This window comes from Caretta caretta, chromosome 2, assembly GCF_965140235.1.
Source record: "Caretta caretta isolate rCarCar2 chromosome 2, rCarCar1.hap1, whole genome shotgun sequence".
NCBI classification, from domain to species: Eukaryota; Metazoa; Chordata; order Testudines; family Cheloniidae; genus Caretta; species Caretta caretta.
This window is the reverse complement of record NC_134207.1, coordinates 71,035,143-71,056,474: the sequence shown is the minus strand read 5'-3', so window position 1 is coordinate 71,056,474 and position 21,332 is coordinate 71,035,143. Positions and strand designations below refer to the sequence as shown.

Genomic DNA, 21,332 nt, shown 5'->3' with positions numbered 1-21,332 from the left:
TAACCTCAACACCTTGCGGAGTGTTGTCAAATGGCTAGACACAGAGAACTGAGACTGGATGTAATAGTTCCCTATGACAGAGAGGTGTTCTAAGGTTTAATTAAGGTGAAACGTAATTGCAAATCATTATCACAGTTCACCTGAGAACCACAGTAGTTAATTCTTACTAATACTTTTCTGTACTACCGAATAAACAAACTGTCTTGTACAGCTAAGTAACTGGTTGCAGGTTTATTTTAGAAAACTAAAGAAGAACAGACTTCTGAATGCTGAGCCACACTCAATACTATGAGAAATGAAATATTTTAATCAATACTTTAAGTTCCATATTGCTCAGGTTAATAATAGTCCCTTTCAGAGTCAACCCAAAGTAAGCACTGATTATGGCTGAATAGTTTTAATATATTTCTCTTGCGGTGTGTATTTTATATTTAATATGAAAGCAAATGGAAATACCCTACAGATTCTCAGATACATGCTTTCTTTAGTCTCAAGTATATATTGTAGAATCAGCCTGCTAGTATCATTACATGAGATACTGCAAAACCTTAATAAGACAGTAACAAGCTAATGTTAGGTTGGTTTTTTTTATTAAGTAACTTTGCATGATATTTCATAATAATTAGGAGATGAAAAAGTCTATTATAGGATGCACATAGAACTCAACTAGCAAGTTTACACTTCTTTTTTCTAGACTGGTTTTGGTCTAAAAGAAAACAACATATTTCATAAAAAACATGATCTATAAAAACTCTACTTTTGTAAGCATCATAATCTTCTGCATTCTTGAAGACAGTAGATATTTCCCATTTCCTCTGCTAGAATAGCATTTCTAATTTCCTCTCACTCCACCTTTAGAGTCAACTGATGGGCCATTTCCTCACCATCCCCTATTCAACTGCATAGGGAGTAGGAAGGAGAAACTTCAAGAAGTAGCTCTTCCCCTGGCCTTCACCTTGAACCATGGAACTTTCCACCCCTAGAACCTATGTGGGGAAAGATGGAGGTAATCAACGCTCTAAGGCTTTCCTGTGCACCAATAATTTAAGCAGAGAGGGGAAAGAAAAGGGTAGAAGGATAGAAGGATTCTTCTATCCTTGAGGATAGAAGAATTCGTTAGTATGAGAAGAATCCTATAGGTATGCTCCCCTTGCAATCAAGAGTACTGGTACCGAGCAATCAACCCATAACTTTCTCCTACCTTCATGGTTTATTGATGAATGCTTGTGTGATAGAGGACTAGAAAGACTTAGAAGTATTGACCACAAAAAGGTGATTTGAGGGATGGGGAAGAGTCACACATCTTTGGGAATGTGAAATATAACCAAATGAATAAGAGCAAAGAACATGATGGGGGCGGGGGGGGGGGGGTTGGAAGTTGGGAGCAAATGCAGAGAGAAAGAGAAAGAGATGCATCAGAATACTTGAAATGAAAAGAAAGCGTGATTGAAGGGAAAAGGATAGGGAGGAAGAAAAAAGTCAATATAAAAGTTGTATTAAAATATTTAAAGTTGAATGACATTTAGTAAATTGTAAATAATGTCTGTCTGCATATATGAGGAATGGAGTGATCTTCCTGCCTCTGGTGGATATTACCCTCTACAGATTCTAGTGAAGCATACAAGCAAGGATGACTTAAGAGTATTTTTAATAATACCATCTCTTCAGGCATCGAGGGTGTCCCCCTCCTTCACTGGTGATTTCAATCTCTTCCAGAAACTCAGAAATGACAAAAACAGAGATGCGAATCCAAAGGGAAAGATAAGGGAAAGACTCTCAGAAAAAGAACCTTGAGTGAAAAACAAAGGAAGAGAGGAACTGGCTTTTTACTCTACAGAAGTTCTCATGGGGGAAAATCACACAGGTCCCTCAGGGGAAGCCTCTCTCATTGAGACCAGTCTGTAGTTAAGGACTTTTATGTCTATTTTTTCCAAATTCACCCTCCTCAGTGATAACCCACCTCAAATTACGTTCTTGCACCTGGGTCCTGACCCAGTTCAACACTAATACTATTTATATTTTCCATTTCTGGTTAGCTACCTAACCCAACAAGCTTTGCTCATACACCTGCCAATGACAAAAGGGAGTCATTTCTCTGCAATTGGCAGATGCTTCACAAAGCCTGCTTGGCTGTAAATGCTGCATAAAAGATCTCCAGCTGCACAAAGCAGAGGTAGGATTTTTAAGGAAGCCTCAAACTTATTCTTCACAGGGAAGTCCACTAACATTCCATGACAAAGCTCTTATGGGCACTGGATTTTCACTTGCTTCAAGATACAACTTTTCATTTCCAACAAGAAAATAGACTGAAATACTAAATATTTAAACATTTTTATTATTTCACACTTAGAAAAATTCATAAATACCATAACTATCAGCTCTAAGAAGCACTTTTCAGCTTCTCTCTAGATTGCACAACCCAGGTTTTATTGACCTTCAAAGAAATCCAGGTTCCCTCTCTCTACTTTATGTTTTTCATACGTCAAAATATATATTTATATATATTACAATAGCTGCACTAAATATGATACAATGTTTGTAGTTCATAGTACTACACATTATATAAGGCCAGGAAAATAAAATTATTTAACCTGTTCCCATTACTGAAGAAAGGTGATAACCTCTTCACAGTTAAAGCTACATGAATAACTTTCCATTATAAGCCTGATTTTGACTCACAGTTCACCAAAACTAAATGAATTCACAGTAAGTTTCTGAAATTTCCTTCTCAGAAGAAACTTTCTTCGGACAGCCTGGGGTGAATGTGGGAGGAGGGGTCAAGCCATTTGTCAAATGACAGATAAGTCAGTTTGCCAAATTGCCAAAAAACTGCCCCAAATTCTTAATGCTTTGGATCATAGCTCTTAAACACAGATTGGCTAGGGAACTCCCAATTATTTTATTAGTACATTCACAGCAAAAACATATCAACCAATCTCAAGGAAGCAGGTATGGGAAGAATAAGTACTTTTACCAATGTTAAAGTTTGTCTCCAACTATTTTAGAACAGTCGTAGAAGCTCTGTAATTTGGAGGAGGAATCTGAAATCCCTAGGGTCAAAGAGATGTATTTTCTTGTTCCTCTCAAAAAAGTCAGCCAGATTTAGCCAAGTTCTAAACGTTACAGAAAATCGCCATTTGCACATATGCAAAAGAACCTTTTACACTTGCCCCTAAATTTTCCAGTCACACTACCAATCCCTCACCGCAGAACAGCCTTTTGGGCTAGGAACTAAACTTGGCTAATAGTGAATTTCTTTCCCCGAGTGGTATTTCTGTGCCCTTCTTAACACTTCCTGAACAAAGCCTTATATCTCTATGCTAGGCCACAACATACTATCAGTGTCTGCATTTTGCACGAGGTAACAAAGTCTTACGTCTTTTCTGGCAGAGGTGGGACTAGGACCCAGATCTTTCATAGGGCATGTCCATGTCAAATCAACTTAGCCAAACTCCCTTTGTGTTATATTTGTATTACCTAAAATCATCACTGATGAAGTTTGCAGATGAGTAGTAATAATAGTGATCTGAAACACTTGGTAAGTGGGGTGCAAGTGAACAATACGCATGTTAATACAGACAAATGTAAGTTTCTACATCTAGGGACAAAGAATGTAGGCCATGCTTACATGATGGGAAGCAGTGACTCTGAAAAAAAAACCTGTGGGAGAAGAGGGGGTCATGGTAGATAATCAGTTGAACATGAGCTTCCAATGTGAGACTGTGGTCAAAACTGCTAATGCAATTCTTATAAACCAGGAAATCTCAAATAGGGGTAGGGAGTTTACTTTACTTCTGTATTTGGCACTGGTCTGACCACTATTGGAATAGTGTGTCCAGTTCTGGTGTCCACAATTCAAGAGGTTGTTGATAAACTGGACAAGTTCAAGAAGAGCTAGGAGAATGATTAAAATACTCCTTACATAGTGAAAGACCCAATCTGTTTTGTTTAACAAAAAGAAGGGTAAGGAGTTACTTGGTTATAGTCAGGAAGGGTGCAGAAATTTGAAAATGGACTCTTCAATCTAGCAGACGAAGGCATAACAAGATCCAATGGTTGGAGGTTGAAGCTAGACAAATTCAGGCTAGAAACAAGGTATACATTTTTAACTGTGAAGGTAATTAACCACTGGAAGGATTTATCAATAGTTGAAGTGGATTCTCCTTGACTAGAAACTTTTCAATTAAGATTGGATGTTTTTCTAAAACGTATGCTCTAATTCAAATAGGAATTAATTCAGGGAAATCCTATGGCCTGTGTCATACATGAAGGCAGAGCAGATGATCACAGCGTTCTCTTCTGGCCTTATAAGCAACACTTTAACCACTACTGAACACTTCCTTTACTGAGCCAGAAACAGAACTTAGGAATGTTGAATCCCAAAAGCACAATGCCATCTCGAAAAATTGTTCAAGACACTGGCAAAGTTTGTGACATTATCTATTACTGCCACCAGTTATTTCTTTAATTGCAGTGGTACTAGAGGTCTGTGCCATATATACTGGGGAACCATAACAACGGATTGCCTTTTTAAAAAAAATTAAATAGCTGTGTTCTAGTAAGGTTGTCCTAAGTAACTGATTCCTTTCCCTAGTGTTCATCCATCTTCTGGTTGGCACCAGAATTGCTCCGTATGCCTGCATAGGTGTTAAAACAGCTACTGTCTCCTTATTTGCCAAAACCACTTCTACAGTGCAGTTATATATTCTAATACAAATATATATGGCATGTTGAAAATTTGGTGACACAATACAATAAGCTAAAATAAATTAAAAAACACTGTACTTATTGCATTAGATAGTTCCATAATTAAATTTATACCTTCCTTTTTAATGTATTCAAAGTAGTCACATAATTCCCAGTTTACTGCAGTAACTAGAATTAGACATCTTCCAACAAAATTAGAGTCCAGCTTGCCACAGAATAAACATGGTATTGCTTATACTGTTATGTACATTTTTTATTATTTAAAATTTGCCTTTTAATTTAACTAGGTGACCTTATTAAAGGTACAAGGGAGTGTCTAGAGCAGTGGTGGCCTGCGGGCTGCAGGCTATACGTGGCCTGTCAGGGTAATCCACTGGCGGGCTGCCAGACTGTTTACATTTGCACAGCTGCCTGCAGCTCCCAGTAGTCATGGTTCACTGCTCCTGGCCAATGGGGGCTACAGAAAGTGGCGCAGGCTCCCATCGGCTGGGAACGGCAAACCTTGGCCACTAGGAGATGCGGCAGCCGTGCAAATGTAAACAAACTGTCTGGCAGCCCACCAGTGGATTACCCTGACGGGCCACGTGTGGCCCGCGGGCCGCAGGCTGCCCACCACTGATCTAGAGGGTCTCTAAATGGCCTCTATCCTGCAAACATTTACATATAGAATCATAGAATCATAGAATATAAGGGTTGGAAGGGACCCCAGAAGGTCATCTAGTCCAACCCCCTGCTCAAAGCAGGACCAATTCCCAGTTAAATCATCCCAGCCAGGGCTTTGTCAAGCCTGACCTTAAAAACCTCTAAGGAAGGAGGTATGCAAGCAGTCCCACTGTGTTTACCAGTACTACTCACATGTTGTGTAAGTATTCACATGATAGGAACCTAACTCATTAGTCAGTAGACAAGTATGATGTATCCTATCAACAGCCTCCTCTTTAAAAAAAAAAGAACAAAACCCAGTATCCGTACTCTTTGCAAGTACGGAAGCCCCTTCATGACTAATTTCTCACATCACTCTTCTCCAAACTTTCTATTTCTGCACTTACTTTAAGATGAAGAGACCAAAGCTGAAAGCAGTGGAAAATACGCAAGCACTGAACTTTTAATAATGACATTTCCGGCATCATTCTCTTATACAGTCTAAAATCAGATTAATTTTGAGCACTGCTATACATGGGAGACAATGTCACCTATGAATCATCCACAATGCACAAATAAGTCTTTTTTCCCCCTGAAAGTTCACAACTAATTTGGAACCTATCAAATGTGTAAAAGTAGCTTAAATTGTTCTTCCCAGTTTGCCAAACTTGAAATATCTTGCAGAATTTGCAGTACTTGAGAAAGTTATCTAGTTATCTTCACATTTGTAAAGCCAAAGCCTTACATTTCTTGGTCTTTTATATATGTAACATTTTATTCCTGTTTTAGTTTTAACATTTTCATATTTTAACAGTTTTCAGAAAATTTTAACCCTGTTAAGATAATTACTTAATTTTTGTTTTAAAACTGCTCAACGTAGAGCAGGTTGACCACCACTGCTCTAGACACTCCACTGAACCTTTAATAAAGTCACCTGGTTTGTTTTAAAACTTCTTAATGCTGACAGACCCCAGTTGTCTGCAGGTGGGATTGAATCTGGGACCTCTGAAGCTTAGTGCATGAGCCTCTACTCCATGTTTAGCTAAGGCTGTAGCTCATTAATCTCTAAGTGGTCTAGGTGTCACTAGAGAGGGACAGAACACCACACCCAGCAGTCATGGGTTACAACAGCACTTCTAATATATCCTTGTGAGATTCATAATCTAGACAAACAGTCTGACAACCTTTCAATAGAAAGAAATAAACGTTTCTTATTGCCCAGTGTTTCCAAAGATTTAAAATAACACTACCATTCTCTTTTGCCTTTATTGGTAAAATGTGAAAAATAATTAAAAATTACAATAGTATCATTTCTTAAAAGGAGCACCTTCAGGTATTTATTTTGCTGCTGCTAGGGTAGACGCATACATTAACTTTAGTGAAAAGTGAAGTAGTTAGTGTGTACATTATCTATTATACGTAATACCTTAAATGTATGAATTCTCTATCTTAATGCAACAGCATCCAAGCAAAGAGGAGCATTAAAACATTACTGCAAACTCAGGTTTTACAAACAGATCAAGAAAAACATACTTTCCAGGTTTGTGCCTCTTGCAATTCAGGCAGAGAAGAACAATGGGAGGCAAACACTGAAGTAATTATTTTGTAAGAAACTTGGTGGGAACATGCTTACATTTCAAACTATCAACTCTGGCATAGTATCATATAGGCTCTCCAGTTTCTGTACCAGTGTGAAGCCGAGTAATAACATAACAGCCAGCATGATTTCCTAAAATAACAACTCTCAAATAAATCAACATGTCCTTTTTCAATACCTTTATATTTTTTATCTGTAAATTGATACTTGTGCTTACATGCATTAACCTCGGTTTACTACTGAGTTACCATTAATTCACAGAGCTCATTTTTTGGCAGATGGGATAAAGGTTGGGAGCTATAGAGTTTCTACAGAGAAATTTCTGAAGTGGTGTACCAGGAATAGAACTAGTTGAAAAAAATTCCATCTAAATGATTGTCTGACAAAAATATCTTTTTCACAGAATTAAAATCTTCTGTGAAAAAAATTCAGTGTTGCTGAAAAATGTTGATTTTCCATCAGGAAAATCAATGTAACAGCTGCTTGCCTGGAAGACTTTTATCAATTTCACTTTCTGCAAAGTAAAATTGACAAAAGCTTTCCCAGGTGCTCTGACTCCCCAGAAACTCCTCCCCTGCAGAGTACCCTTCCAGCACTCATGGCTCTGGGACAACCCCACCATGCCAGAGGTTCCAGGCTCTCTGCCATGGTGCATCTCACTACTATTGCATTTCAAATAAATAAATAAATAAAAATAGTCATTAGCTTTTCTTAATCACCATCTTTTTTTTTTTTTTCCAAATGTCGTTGGGCAAACAAGTTAAAGGAGACTTAAATACATCAAGTATGCATGGGTAGTGCCGCAGAGGAAGACAAAATGCAAGACAAAGTAATAATTTTCAGATCAGACTAATTTTTTAACTCAAAAAGTATTCTGTAACAAAAACAAGTTTGTAAAGTATGACAAACCTTTGTAACTCTCCTTTGTCCTCACAATAAATCTTACAATTTTCAAATCAAACCAATTTTCCAAGATAAGGTTATAGGGAGATAAACCAGGGTTTTATAATTGAAAGGTGGTTGCAAACCAGTGGTGTATGCAAAAATTAAAATTTGACCCCTTTTGGAGGGACACATTCTGTTGTCCCCCACTCCAGGACCTTGCTCTCCCCCCTCTGCACCTGGTTTCAGGAAGAGCTCGCTGCTCCCCACTGCCCCAGCCCTGAAAGGAGCTAGCTCGCTCTTTCCCCTGCCCCGACCAAAACAGGAGATTGCTCCCCTCTCCCTCCCGCCTCAATTGCAAACTTAACATGAAAAAGCTACCATTTCACCATAATGATAAATTTCTGGCTCCTTTGCCCTCCAGAAGTTTTGATCAGAGTACATTGTTGGCTATTGATGATCCTGTCAGGTTAAAAAACATGTCTGCACTGCAAGTCATGGGTGAAATTCTGTGCTGGGCATCTATAAGACATCTCTGTCCACTTTCCTGATTCTGTGCTGCTTCAGGGCTAGAGTGGCCTGTGGCATAATTTACTATGAACAGCAGCACTGCCCACAATCTCTGCAGTTCTACATGCTATAGCCCTGTCCTGACATGCCCTTCCACTCCCAGAAACCCACTCCAGTAAGTCTCCCTATGCCAGGACTTGCAAGGAGGCCTTCAGAGAACACAGTCTGGCTGTATTACTCAAGCCTGGTCTACCCTTAAAAATTAGATTAACCTAGGTTATGTTGCTTTTGGCTGTGAAAAATAATGTGCCCTGAGCACAATAGTTAGGTAGACCTAACCTCTGGTGTAGAGGTGGCTAGAGCAACTGAAATCTTCCATTGACCTAGTTACCACTTCTCAGAGAAGTGGATTAACTACATAATTGGAAAAACCCCTTTCATCGATGTAGGAAACATCTACAGCTACAGTGCTCCAGAGGCACAGCTGCAGCACCGTAGTTATGCTGCTATAGTGTAGACATACCCTCAGTTCCTGTACTGGGGGAATTCTCCTTTGGGGCTAGAACTAATGCCAGGTGGGCTTTTTTACCTGGCATACATGGACAGAAACAGGTGTGAGAATCTCACCCAAACCTTCCAAATCTTAGAATTCTTCCAGGCAGTTAAGTGTGAAATGGTAAACCATTACATGCCTTCTCTTGGGTCTGGAATGAGTTGCAAATGTCCCATGAATGAACCAGCCCTGGTTTTGGCAGTGAGAATAGGAGGTCTGTAGACACCTTGTACAACAGCAAGTATTTGTCAATCTATTTTTAATCTCTCCTGAGCACCAGGATTTAGTTCAGGCAAGCCCCTTGCAGCATGCAATCAGTAAAAGAGAATTATATATTTATATTTTGCTTTTTTGGTCAGCCTGTTTCATATTTGTTAGATTGGACCACTAGTTTGTTTCCTAGAAAAGGAAACGGTCTCCTCAGCTGTTCAATCCTTGTTAGAGAACATACTTCACAGCTTGCCCAGCCTTCTATCTCAGCCTCACCATTTGCAGGGCTATCACGGACAGGTTATAATGTGAAATTTAGACTTCCATAAATGACATGATTTCTCAGCAAACTGTGGGTCAATTTATGACAAGCTCTCCTAACATATACTTTTATTCATCTGAATGTATTTATATCCACAGATATACCTAAACCATCAAGTAACTTCTGGACTTCTCCACCTCACAAGCATACTTCATACTTACAACACTCTGGCTAGAAAGGCCAGGTAAATATGCAAGTTTTATTTATTTGGAAAAGTAGCTAAATGCAACAAAATATTCCTATTTTTGGAACTAATAGATATCACTCCTTAGTTCTTCCAGCCCCTGTCTTGCAACTATTTTACTGCTACCGGTTCCTTAAACCAAGTGGATTCCCCCCCCCCCCCCACCCGACCCCCCCCAATAAAACTCTGTTAGCTCCAAATGTTTGGTCACCTTTCCCAATTCCCAGACAGATATTTTTAACTTTATTGATGCACTGATGTAAAATTAGATTAATGCAGTGCTGATTCAGGCCCTTGTGTAATAATGCAGTGCTGATTCAGGCCCATGTGTAATAACTTTTCATTGAAATGGTGCTCAAAATTGGACATAGGACTGAAAGTCATCTTGTTAACTAGCTCTAGAGTTCTAAGTCACAAGTAATAGGAATAAATTCAATGGGGTATGGATTGTCTTAAGGGATTTGTAATAAGATATGAGGCCTTTCACGAGACTGTAGGTTCCAAATCTGATTCAACTTACTAGTTACCAAAAATTATTACCCTCTGATGGCTGTTCAGTGACCCATGTGAAATATAACTCATACAGTAGAGCCTCAGAGTTACAAACACCGGAGTTATGAACTGACCAGTCAACGGCACACCTCATTTGGAACCAGAAGTACGCAATCAGGTGGCAGCAGAGATTCTTCCCTCCCACCCAAAAAACCCCCACCCCAACCAAGTACAGTACTGTTGTGACTGGGGTTCTAGTGGGGAGCCAGCTGTGGTCACTCAATTAGGGTGAACTGCAAAGAATGGGGCAGTCAATCCCCCAAAAGCTGGTGGATATTCCTGCTTCAACCACCATTCCAGGGGACATGAGTCCATGCTGATGACAGGTTCTGCTCGATAACAATCTAAAGCTGTGCGGACTGAGGCATGTACATCTTCATTATCTGAGTCAGACGGCACCAGCAGAAGGTTCATTGTTTCTTTTTTGATGATTCGGGTTCTGTAGTTTATGCATCGGAGTGTTGTTCTTTTAAGACCTCTGAAAGCATGCACCACACCTCGTCCCTCTCAGATTTTGGAAGGCACTTCAGATTCTTAAACCTTGGATCGAGTGCTGTAGCTATCTTTAGAAATCTCAAATTGGTACCTTCTTTGTGTTTTGTCAAATCTGCAGCGAAAGTGTTCTTAAAATGAACACCATAGTGCTGGGTCATCATCTGAGACTCCTATAACATGAAATACATGGCAGAATGCAGGTAAAACAGAGCAGGGGACACAATTCTCCCCCAAGGAGTTCAGTCATAAATTTAATTAATGCATTATTTTTTTAACAAGCATCATCAGCATGGAAGCATGTCCTCTGGAATGGTGGCTGAAGCATAAATGGGAATACGAATATTTAGCGTATCTGACATGTAAATACCTTGCAATGCCAGCTACAAAAGTGCCATGCAAATGCCTGTTCTTTCTGGTGACATTGTAAATAAGAAGAGAACAGCATTATCTCCTATAAATGTAAACAAACCTGTTTGTCTTAGTGACTGGCTGAACAAGAAGTAGGACTGAGTGGACTTGTAGGCTCTAAAGTTTTAGATTGTTTTGTTTTTGAGCACACTTATGTAACAAACAAACAAAAATCTACATTTGTAAGTTGCACTTTCACAACAAAGAGATTGTACTATAGTTCTTCTATGAGGTGAATTGAAAAATATTATTTTGTTTATCATTTTTATTGTGCAAATATTTGTAATAAAGATTAATATACTCTTTGATTCCAATTATAGATATTGTAACAGAATACAATATATATGAAAATGTAGAAAACATCCAAAATATTTCATAAATTTCAATTGGTATTCTATTGTTTAATAGTGTGATTAAAACTGTGATTAATCATGATTAATTTTTTTATCGCGATTAATTTTTTTTAATTGCGTGAGTTAACTGTGATTAACTGACAATCCCTAAATACAACATACCAACATTGTTATAAACTGGATAGATTCTATCCCCATCTTTGTTGTTGAGAGGAGCTGGCTTTTTAGTATGATACAGTTCCTGTGGTTCCTTCATTCGAGTTGGAGCTTAAGTCTGTCCACTTTTGCCTTAGCTTCTAGTTCCTGCAATCTAATATATGCCATTTTTTGTTCATGTTCAAAACACAGGCGTTCTCTTTCAGCAGCTTCTCTTTCCATATCAGCTATTTTTTGTTCATGTTCAAACTGCTGGTTTCTCACTGCAAGCATTTTTGCTGGGTCTGCTTTCTTATCACTGGCAATTAACAGATTTTTCATTTCCTGCTCTGGAGCTTTTTTCTTAAAAGACAACCCCCCCTGTGAGCACAATTCTTCCAGGATTTTGATCATGGACCACTCACTGTAACTGATTTTTAACCCTTAAACTCTCCAATATCAAAATTAATTTTTTGACAAGCGTGGGGTTCTGATCCAAAAACCCAATTAACCTGTGGCAATGTGTATCCTGCTGAGTACGCCTCTGTGACCGGGGTCCTAGTGGGGAGCCAGCTGTGGTCACTCAATTAGGGTGAACTGCAAAGAATGGGGCAGACAATCCCCAAAAAGCTGGTGGATATTCCAATACCTAGATTTACCAAGACAGCATAAAACAGCTTATTTATTACCTTACTGGTTACTCAGAAATCCAAACAACACAGTTCCCTTAAAGTGATCCAGCCTCAGGCCTCCATCCAGTACCTAAGTCAAATATGATGATTTCTGAAAATCTTATTTCATCATATAAAAGAAAAGGTTCTACCAATCCCAAAGGACTGGACACATTACCTCCCAGAAAGAAAAGGAGTAGTTGTGGCACCTTAGAGACTAACAAATTTATTTGAGCATAAGCTTTCGTGAGCTACAGCTCACTTCATCAGAGGCATTCAGGCTTATGCTCAAATAAATTTGTTAGTCTCTAAGGTGCCACAAGTACTCCTTTTCTTTTTGGAAATACAGACTAACACGGCTGCTACTCTGAAACCTGTCATTACCTCCCAGGTTACTGAATATTCCAGATCTTACCCAAATACACGCTACAGCCAATTCTTATTAAACTAAAATTTATTAAAAAACAAAAGAGAGTATGGTTAAAAGATCAATATACATATAGACATGAGTTCAATTCACTGAGGTGCAGATTCATAGCAAAGATGGTGGGCTTTGTAGTTGCAAAGAGTTCTTTCAGAAATAGTTCACAGGTTACAGTCCAATGTCCAAATAACATATTCAAGTCGTACCAGCGTACCTGGGACCTCAGTCTTGTGACTCAAACTTCCCCGGATGAAGCTTAAGCAGATCCAAGATGACAGAATCAGGACCCAAGGATCTTTTATACAATTTCATGTCTTTTGACAAGTTGGGAGTTCAAAAGGAAATTAGCATGACTATGAAGGAGGTCCATCACGGGTACCTTAGCTACAGATTTAACATAAGGCAATTTGCTTGTTCCTCCACCATTCACAGATTATTTGCTATACATTTCAAAGAGAGATGAATACAGAGATATCCCGTGTTTACAATTCATTTAAATGATAGGATGTTCTTTTGACCTCTGAATGATCAGAATACAGCATAGAGGGACTGTTGATTACATTGTTCACCCTACTCATACATATGTAAAACACAAACATTATCTCCCCACCTGTCTGTTGAGGGTTATTTATTTTGCAGGATCTTTAACCCTTTCTAGCCATGCTGTCACAACTGTGTTAAATGTAAACTACTAAAAAAACCAAAGGGAAAGTTTAAAAAAAGATTTGACAAGGTAAGGAAAGATTTGACAAGGTTTCTGTGCTTGTTTCATTTAAATTAAGATGGTTAAAAGCAGAATATTTATCTGCATAGTAAGGTTTAAAGCTGTATTAAGCCAATGTTCAGTCGTAAACTTTTGAAAAAACAACAATAATGTTTTGTTCAGAGTTACAGACTCTCTCTATTCCACTCTGAGGTTCTACTGTAGTCTCATTAATTCCTAGAAAACAACTGTCCACATAAAAAGCTTCCAAATTGTCACAAAGACTGGTAATCTCAACAGTGAGGCCAAAAAATGAATAGGTCATAAAGTCTGAATAAATATGTATCATTGGAGCCAGATTACAGCTGGACCTGCATAGGTGCACCAGATAGGGGACAGGGTAGAACTGTGGCTGAATAGTGGAGTCATTGCTCTTTGCTAATGCCATCAGTGGAAGGTTAGAGAACATTGGCCTAGAGAAGCAAGACAGATTTTAAGTACATGATTTCTTGTGGAGGAAGATTGTCTTTCTGAATTTCCTGGCAACAAAATAAAGCAGTGCAAATTGAGACAAATCTTCATAATTTTGGAGATTTCAGAATATATATTTAAATCTGCTTCATATCAAGCATTCAGAGTCCACTGTGTGATTTCCCCTTCCAAAGCAGAATGAGGATCTGCCTATACCTACATCTTTCATTTCCTGTCTCATTTCCATTCCCTCACATGGCTCTAATCTCCCTTTCGAGTAAATTTATTTATTTTTTAAAAAGCTAATATAGTCCATAAGCCATCTGAATCATTTTTTTCAAAAGGTAACTATTAAATGACTATTAGTTGTACAAATGCCTGATGTGCACATGTGCATGCATTTTTGCAAGTTTACCTTATTAAAAATGTGACTCGTGGAGTTAATGCTTTTGCCTGTCTTTTCAAAAGACTGGTTTGGCTTGTATGCTTTGTGAGAGTAAAAGTCTCCCTTTGCTTTCCCCTCACCCCACTGCCTCCAAGTTTTCTTCTATGGAAAAAACTGCCCTTGCCCCAACAATGAAATAACATCTTATATGGAATTAGATTACTCCTGATTGCCATTTTTTTCTTTTCCTTGCTTTGTTCTACTTTGCATGTAAAACTCTAAGGTGTGCAGAGAATTACTAGAGTTTACATTTTTAAAATTCTTGTTTATTTTTTAAAAAAGTATTTTATGGACAAGTGCACAAATATTTAATGTACTTACCAATCTTTGATTTAATCGCTTATTTTCCTCTTCTTTAAGTTGTAGTGTCTGTAGGAGACAGTAATCTAAAATGAATAACCAGTTTAATATTTATGTTCATTATATAGCATAAACCTGTAATAAATACCAAATAGTTGAACACTGCACTGTCCATGAACAAACTTTTTGTTGTAGGTTTCAGAATTTTAAGAAAACGTTTATAACAGGGGTGGCCAACTTGAGCCTGAGAAGGAGCCAGAATTTACCAGTGTACCTTGCCAAAGAGCCACAGTAATACATCAGCAGCCCCCCATCAGCTCCCCGCTCCCAGTGCCTTCTGCCCACTGGCAGCCCCGCCGATCAGCGCCTCTCCCTCCCTCCTCACACCTCCCGATCAGCTGTTTCATGGCATGCAGGAGGCTCTGGGGAGGGAGGGGGAGGAGCGAGGGCATGGCAGGCTCAGGGGAGGGGGCGGGGAGGGGTGGAGTGGGGGGCAGGGCCTCTGGCAGAGCCAGGGGTTGAGCAGTAAGCACCCCGCAGCACATTGGAAAGTTGGCGCCTGTAGCTCCAGCCCCGGAGTTGGTGCCTATACAAGGAGCCACAGGTTGGCCACCCCTAGTTTATAATCTCCTCATAAACAAAAGGGTACAGACATTTAAAGTTAGAAAAAACCTGGCAACCACCATGATGCTGCTGAGCCCACTGTCAAGCTACTGGGGGAAGTGTCATCTCCGTGCTCTTACTACAGTTTAACCATGAAACAGAGATAATCTGATTGATTCTACTGAACTAGAAGCTGGTGTGAAGCTCAAAATAGAATTTTAAGTGAAGTAAAAACGAAGCCTGAAGAAGAGAAAGGAAGGCAGCTGGAATGGGACTGGAGACAAAAAAAGGAAATAGGAAGTGGGTTGTTAAACCTTTCAGACTTATACTTTAAAGAAAAAAAATCTAATCAATTAAAAACAGCAGATATTTTTGATGATGTTCCAGTTCACAAGTGGGAGTAGCTACACAGTTGTGACTTCACCAACACAGTCCAATCAGTGAGAAATCAGTTCAAAGCAGTACTCGAATACAAAATACAACACACAGAAGAATGACTTACAAAGGGAAAATAATCTAATTTCCTGATCTGTGAACTGAAATTCTAGACTAAAACACTGCATTTAAAAAAAACACACAAAATAATTGGACTGCATTATAAGAAACACTTACTGTTCTATTGTCAGTTTTTTTATTTTTGTTTTTTAAAGAACTGTCACACCAAGATTATAGTACATTAGACTTTTAATTAAGATGATATAAATTAACACAGTGCTAGAGAAGTGGATGAAATCCTTTTACTTTGTTTCTTCTGAAATTAGTTTCAAGCATTTCTCATACTTCATGTCTCAGTGTTTTAATTGCCTTTTTTTGAAAAGAGTAAATACGTCTTAGATTAATATGTGAAAAGAAAAATTGGTCTGCAACAACTTGCATGGAATTTATTTAATCTCTGAATTATTTCCTTTATTACTACTATAAAGATCCATTATTCTCTAGGAAACCCAGATGTTCCCACTGGTTAATTTCTTGGTTAATTTTCTGCTATAAAAACAAACAAAACAGTGAACATTCATACAAAGCCTGCTTTACATGTTACGTAAAGTGTAAGTGGTCCTTAAAGACGGAATAAATTATATATAGACTCACTTTCAGATCCTGTACACTAAGAGAATGGTGTGAATTAGTCTTAATGTAAATGAAAATCAATCCCATTATTCCATGGTGTGACAGGGTCAGGCCAGATGGCTATAGGAGAGTAATAGAAGGCAGATATATTAGCCCCAGGCTAAGTAGATCCCTTTTCCCTGGGTAAGGTAACAGGCAAGGTTCCAGAACAATCAGGAACCTTCTGGAGACAATTAAGACAGACAGGCTGATTGGCTGCAGGTGTTCTAATCAAGAAGCTCTTAGAATCAATTAAGGCAGGCTAATCAGGGCACCTGGGTTTTAAAAAGGATCTCACTTCAGTTTGTGGTGCGTGTGAGGAGCTGGGAGCAAGAGGCACTAGGAGCTGAGAGTGAGAACGCGGACTGTTGGAGGACTGAGGTGTACAAGCATTATCAGACACCAGGAGGAAGGTCCTGTGATGAGGATAAAGAAGGTGTTGGGAGCAGGCCATGGGGAAGTAGCCCAAGGAGTTGTAGCTGTCGCACAGCTGTTCCAGGAGGCACCCTAGACAGCTGCATTCCACAGGGCCCTGGGCTGGAACCCGGAGTAGAGGGTGGGCCTGGGTTCCCCCCAAATCCTCCCAACTCCTGGTTAGACACAGGAGTCATCGACCTGGACTGTGGGTTCAGAAAAACGGCCAAGCTGAGGGCTGCCGTGAAGCTCCAAGGTGACCAAATTCGCCAATAAGTGCAAGACCCACCAAGGTAGAGCAGGAACTTTGTCACAATGGATAAAGCACTTTCCTTTGCAAATACTCATGTGCACCAGAATTTAATAATCATTTACTCCATCATAACTTTACGCATGTACTAGTCAGCTTCAAAGCACTTTACACACCATTAAGTTGCTGAATGAATATAATAGAAGAGAATCTACTCACTCTTTCTAACAACATTATCCTCTGTTTTTCTTCAGACAACATATGGATGTTTTCACTAAGGACAAAAGAAAAACATTTGAGAGGTTAAGAAAATATGAAATAATGCAGTTTTCTCTTTTCCAAAATGTTTATCTACTGAAAGTTACTGTTTTACGGCTGTATCTCCTGTTTTATTTGTGCTATTTAAAGGAAATATATAACAAAAATCATATAAAATTTGAGGTTATTGTTTGAAATACTCAAATATACTTGAATGCAAAATTGTCCATTTTAATGGCGAATACCACATGCTGCTGTCCTTCTCATGATGCAAGAATCAATATAGCTACCTTGCTGTTTTTTCTTGGTATATGCACCAGCATTACCATTTCTTAGTTTTCCATTACCATTTCTTAGTTATTATGGTGTGTTCAAGTTAAATGGAAAATTTAGTACCCAGGAATTTCCTTTCTGGGTTTAACTTCTGTCAGTCACTAATGGGTAGTGTTGTGTCTTGGTCTATGTGGATCTCAAAGGCTTCTAAAGAGATTCTAGAGAAGTCCAGCCCAAAGCAAAGCCCCTCATTTCTACATGCTAGAACTCATTTCTATATGCTATAACTCTTCCAGAGCTGTAGAAAGACAAATTAGTAAGAAATAAAACCAATTATAATTAAAACTAACATTTTCACCCATAAGGAGAGAGGACTGCTAAATAAAATCGCTTCCTGGCTCTCAATATGAAGACAATATGGGCAGGTCAGATTGCGTGAGATGTTAACTTTCTTTTTGGAATTATCAGACACTAAATTTTAAGATTCTGAATCCTAACATAACCCAAGGTATGGAGAGTAATGAGCAATACAACATAGTAGCAAGAAGAGGGGGGGAAAAAAGTTAATACAGATTAGAAGTACCTTGATCTATACATTCATTGGGAACTGGTTCTGGCAGCATCTTCCTACCAAAAGGTACCAAGTAGTCCATTTTGCAGTCTTTGAAAAAGATCTTAATAAACACCTGCAAAGACATTTTTTCCCCCAAGATGGTATAATAGAAGATGTGGAATGAGCTCTAAATCCCTCAATAACTAGCATGTCAGATGGTTTACATGATTCGACGATATAATTTTTTTTTCTCCACCTGTCCAGAGTAGCTTTAGATGCTCAGAGGCCTGGACGCATCTGGCAAAAAGAGATGACTATAGATGTTGACTTCAAGATTGATTGCATATTCTTGGAATATACTTCGGAATGCTGCAAGCACATCTAAATTTATGTTAAAGCCTGTATGTACTCTGTGGAATGTTGAGTGTTTGAATAGGTGGAAGAAAAGAATTTCCTGAGAAATACAGAAAGTAAATCCAACTGTGTTAGGAATTATTCTGGCATCCTGATAATCATTTTTTCATCGAACAAACACAACAGCATCCCAGAATTTAGAGAATCACCAGTTTGAGACTAAGACTATAAAAGAGGTGATAGAGTCTAATTAACAGGTCTTTATAGACAGAGATTATGCTTCAAAAGGTGCTGTTGTGACAGCGTGTAAAACAAGAGGCTAATCCTATTTTTGAAAAACCAATCTTGCTGTTTTGAAAAGTCTTATTACTCTGGGCTATAAGATGATGTGGGTGTGCTTTCCATTCAGAGAGGCTTGTACCAGCACAGCACTCGAGGATTCAGTAGCTGAACTGGGGAGCCTGTCAATACATTCTACATCACTGTCCATCATTCTAATGGAGGATTACTTGAGGGATGAAACTTGACATCATGCCATACCTGGTGAGTGGTTCTGGATGCTCAATAAAAATATCTGTAGCTCTCTTATATAGAGCTTCACTCAGGATGGGATGTCTTATGAACACCCACTAATTTTGTGTTGATGGAAGCAAGCCCCACTTGATCGGGATCACCATCTCTCTTGCAAAGGCAGCTACCATCACTCCAACCTTGGGTAAAAGTGTTGGGTTCCCTAACTTTGTAAAATGTTATGGTCCTTTTGCTAAGGGTTTCCCATTGTTAGGAGGGTTATTCCATTCCTCTTGAATAAAATCCTTGAATGAAGGTCCCTGTCTCATTTACATTTTGAAAGGAATTATTTAAGCAGTAGGGTACTTTTTTTGTTTCCTGCTTTTTTAACTCTGTCAGTTGTGACTATCACATTGTAACATACTGTCTCAAACTGTCAAGAAGAACAAAATGTTTCCTAATTTTCTTTGATGACCGTTCATGGCTAGATTGGAATCAGGGAAAGAGGACCAATGTTGACTTGGATATTCTATTTTCCTTTGCAGCCCGTTGGTCTCAGATTCTTGACTGAATTATTTGCACATGAAAAAGAGAATCTCTTGTGTCCTCCGCTGTTCTGAGAAATTTGCTTGGGCCATGTGGATTCTCTCTCTCTCCACCTTAACATTTGGGACACAAAGCCCTACTGGAATTTTTTCTACCTACCCCCAAAAAACAAAATAACCCTCCTGAGATTAATTTGAGGGGCTAGAAGCCACTACGGGACCGGTGGAGGTGAGGAGGGAGAAAAAATGAGACCTAGGATACTTTGAGAGATCCTCATTTCTGTGGTGTATATGTGTTTGAGTGATTTATGCCCTGAATGGGCAGGGGAGAGCTCTGCCTTGTAAATATATGGCTCCTGGGGTCTATGTTCTTTCTGTTCCTGAAAGGGAGGAAGGGCTGGTCAGAGCCTGGATGCCTGGCGGCTGAAGCTCGGCGTCCTGAACTTTTAGTTAAATGGTTTTCCAACTATTTAACAGTACCCACTGTGTACTAGTGGGTACTAATTTTTTTTTTTCCAAAATATAAGTCACTTAACTGCAGACTTTACTAAAATACTTTGCTGTGCAGTTTTGTTGGAGACTGAGAAAGCCAGTAAGTTTTTTGGGGTAAAATGATAAGTTATGCACATTAGTGAGGTTTTACTGTAGATTCATTTGCAATCGTATGGAAACCATTCATGGAACATATTCTTAGTAACACTACCAACACTAATCATTGGAAAAGGAAATATACTGGTTAATAAAACAATACTTACCTAACCAAAGGAAAGAAATGTCATTTCACAATCCCCCTTTAATGTGTTATTTATAATTAATTTGAATTTGTTTTAAGAGATAAATAAGAGGAAAAAACAGACTACCAAAAGTACCTGAAAGTAAGACTCAAAATTACTACCAAGGTCACCGCAAAATTTCTTGGGAGTTTAGATTCCAATTTCCTGTAAACCTGGTGGTAAAAAAGGTACTTAAAAGGAATAGGAGAGTCTAGTGGCTTTATAGATTAGTTTGAAGAAAACATTCCATCTATGAGAAGACGAAGAATGTACAAAGATGCTTATGGGAAGAGTGAACAAGTAGGTGGACAAGTCTGATATCACTGGTGGAGAGAGGAGGAATAGGCAACTTGATAAAATACAAGCAAAGATAAGCAGGTACAGGTAGAGTTGTGAAGCACCTTAACGGGGGAGAACAAGAATTAGACATTATGGAAAAGGGAGAACCACAGAAAGCATTAAAAAAGTAGGGGGGGGGACAATCGGAAGAATGGTTAAGAAAGATTAATTTTAGCAGGGGTGGGAGAGGAAGAAGAGAAGAAATATGGATAGAAACACAATTACTTCCTTTCTTCAACTTCATAGTAGTTTCCCTCCCTGCATGCCTTTCCCCCTAACTTTGCATTAGACTTTAAAGAAAAACAAAACTACTGACTGCTTAAAAGGAGTGCTTTTTCTGAGAAACACTGATACATTTTTCACTAAATTTGGACCCAATTTTTGGACACTATACTCATTTCTTATCTAACATGGGAACATGCTCTCCAATAACAATTTATTATCTGTAGCCTCTGTCAGTGAAAGATAACTAAGGCAACCGTACGTTGACAGTGTCAAAGATCTACATAATAAAAACTGTGGTGTTGTTTTTAAGTTTTTTTTAAATTACTACTCTCCCATTTTAATGATAATTGTAATGTAATTTAATTGTAATGTTTAGATAATTCAGAGGAAAACTAGTTGTTAGTGATGAACACTTTTTTTTCTACCTGTAAAAACCACTTGCTTATTTTAATTACTAACACACACAAACTAGTCCTTTTTCCAGTGCTGCATATAAAAATAGATTACTTTGATTTTAATGAAGTATAAAGGAAACTGATAAACCATATAGAAAGTGTTCAGGAA

At 38.6% G+C, this 21,332-nt stretch overlaps 1 protein-coding gene across 7 annotated transcripts in view; it reads right to left on the bottom strand.

Annotated features, from left to right (window-relative positions):
* The window catches only part of RB1CC1 (RB1 inducible coiled-coil 1), a 165,080-nt gene that overhangs the window by 15,923 nt on the left and 127,825 nt on the right, over positions 1-21,332 (bottom strand). For 5 of the 7 annotated variants that reach the window (XM_048840650.2, XM_048840651.2, XM_048840661.2 and 2 more), the window contains 2 exons: positions 17,158-17,212; positions 14,586-14,633 (listed from right to left, as the gene is read on the bottom strand). In XM_048840650.2, the coding sequence (XP_048696607.2) occupies positions 14,586-14,633; positions 17,158-17,212 (103 nt within the window). Of the gene's footprint in view, positions 1-12,712; positions 13,888-14,585; positions 14,651-17,157; positions 17,213-21,332 lie in introns of those variants that run through there. The other 2 variants (XM_048840652.2, XR_007355304.2) reach the window with 2 other exon arrangements.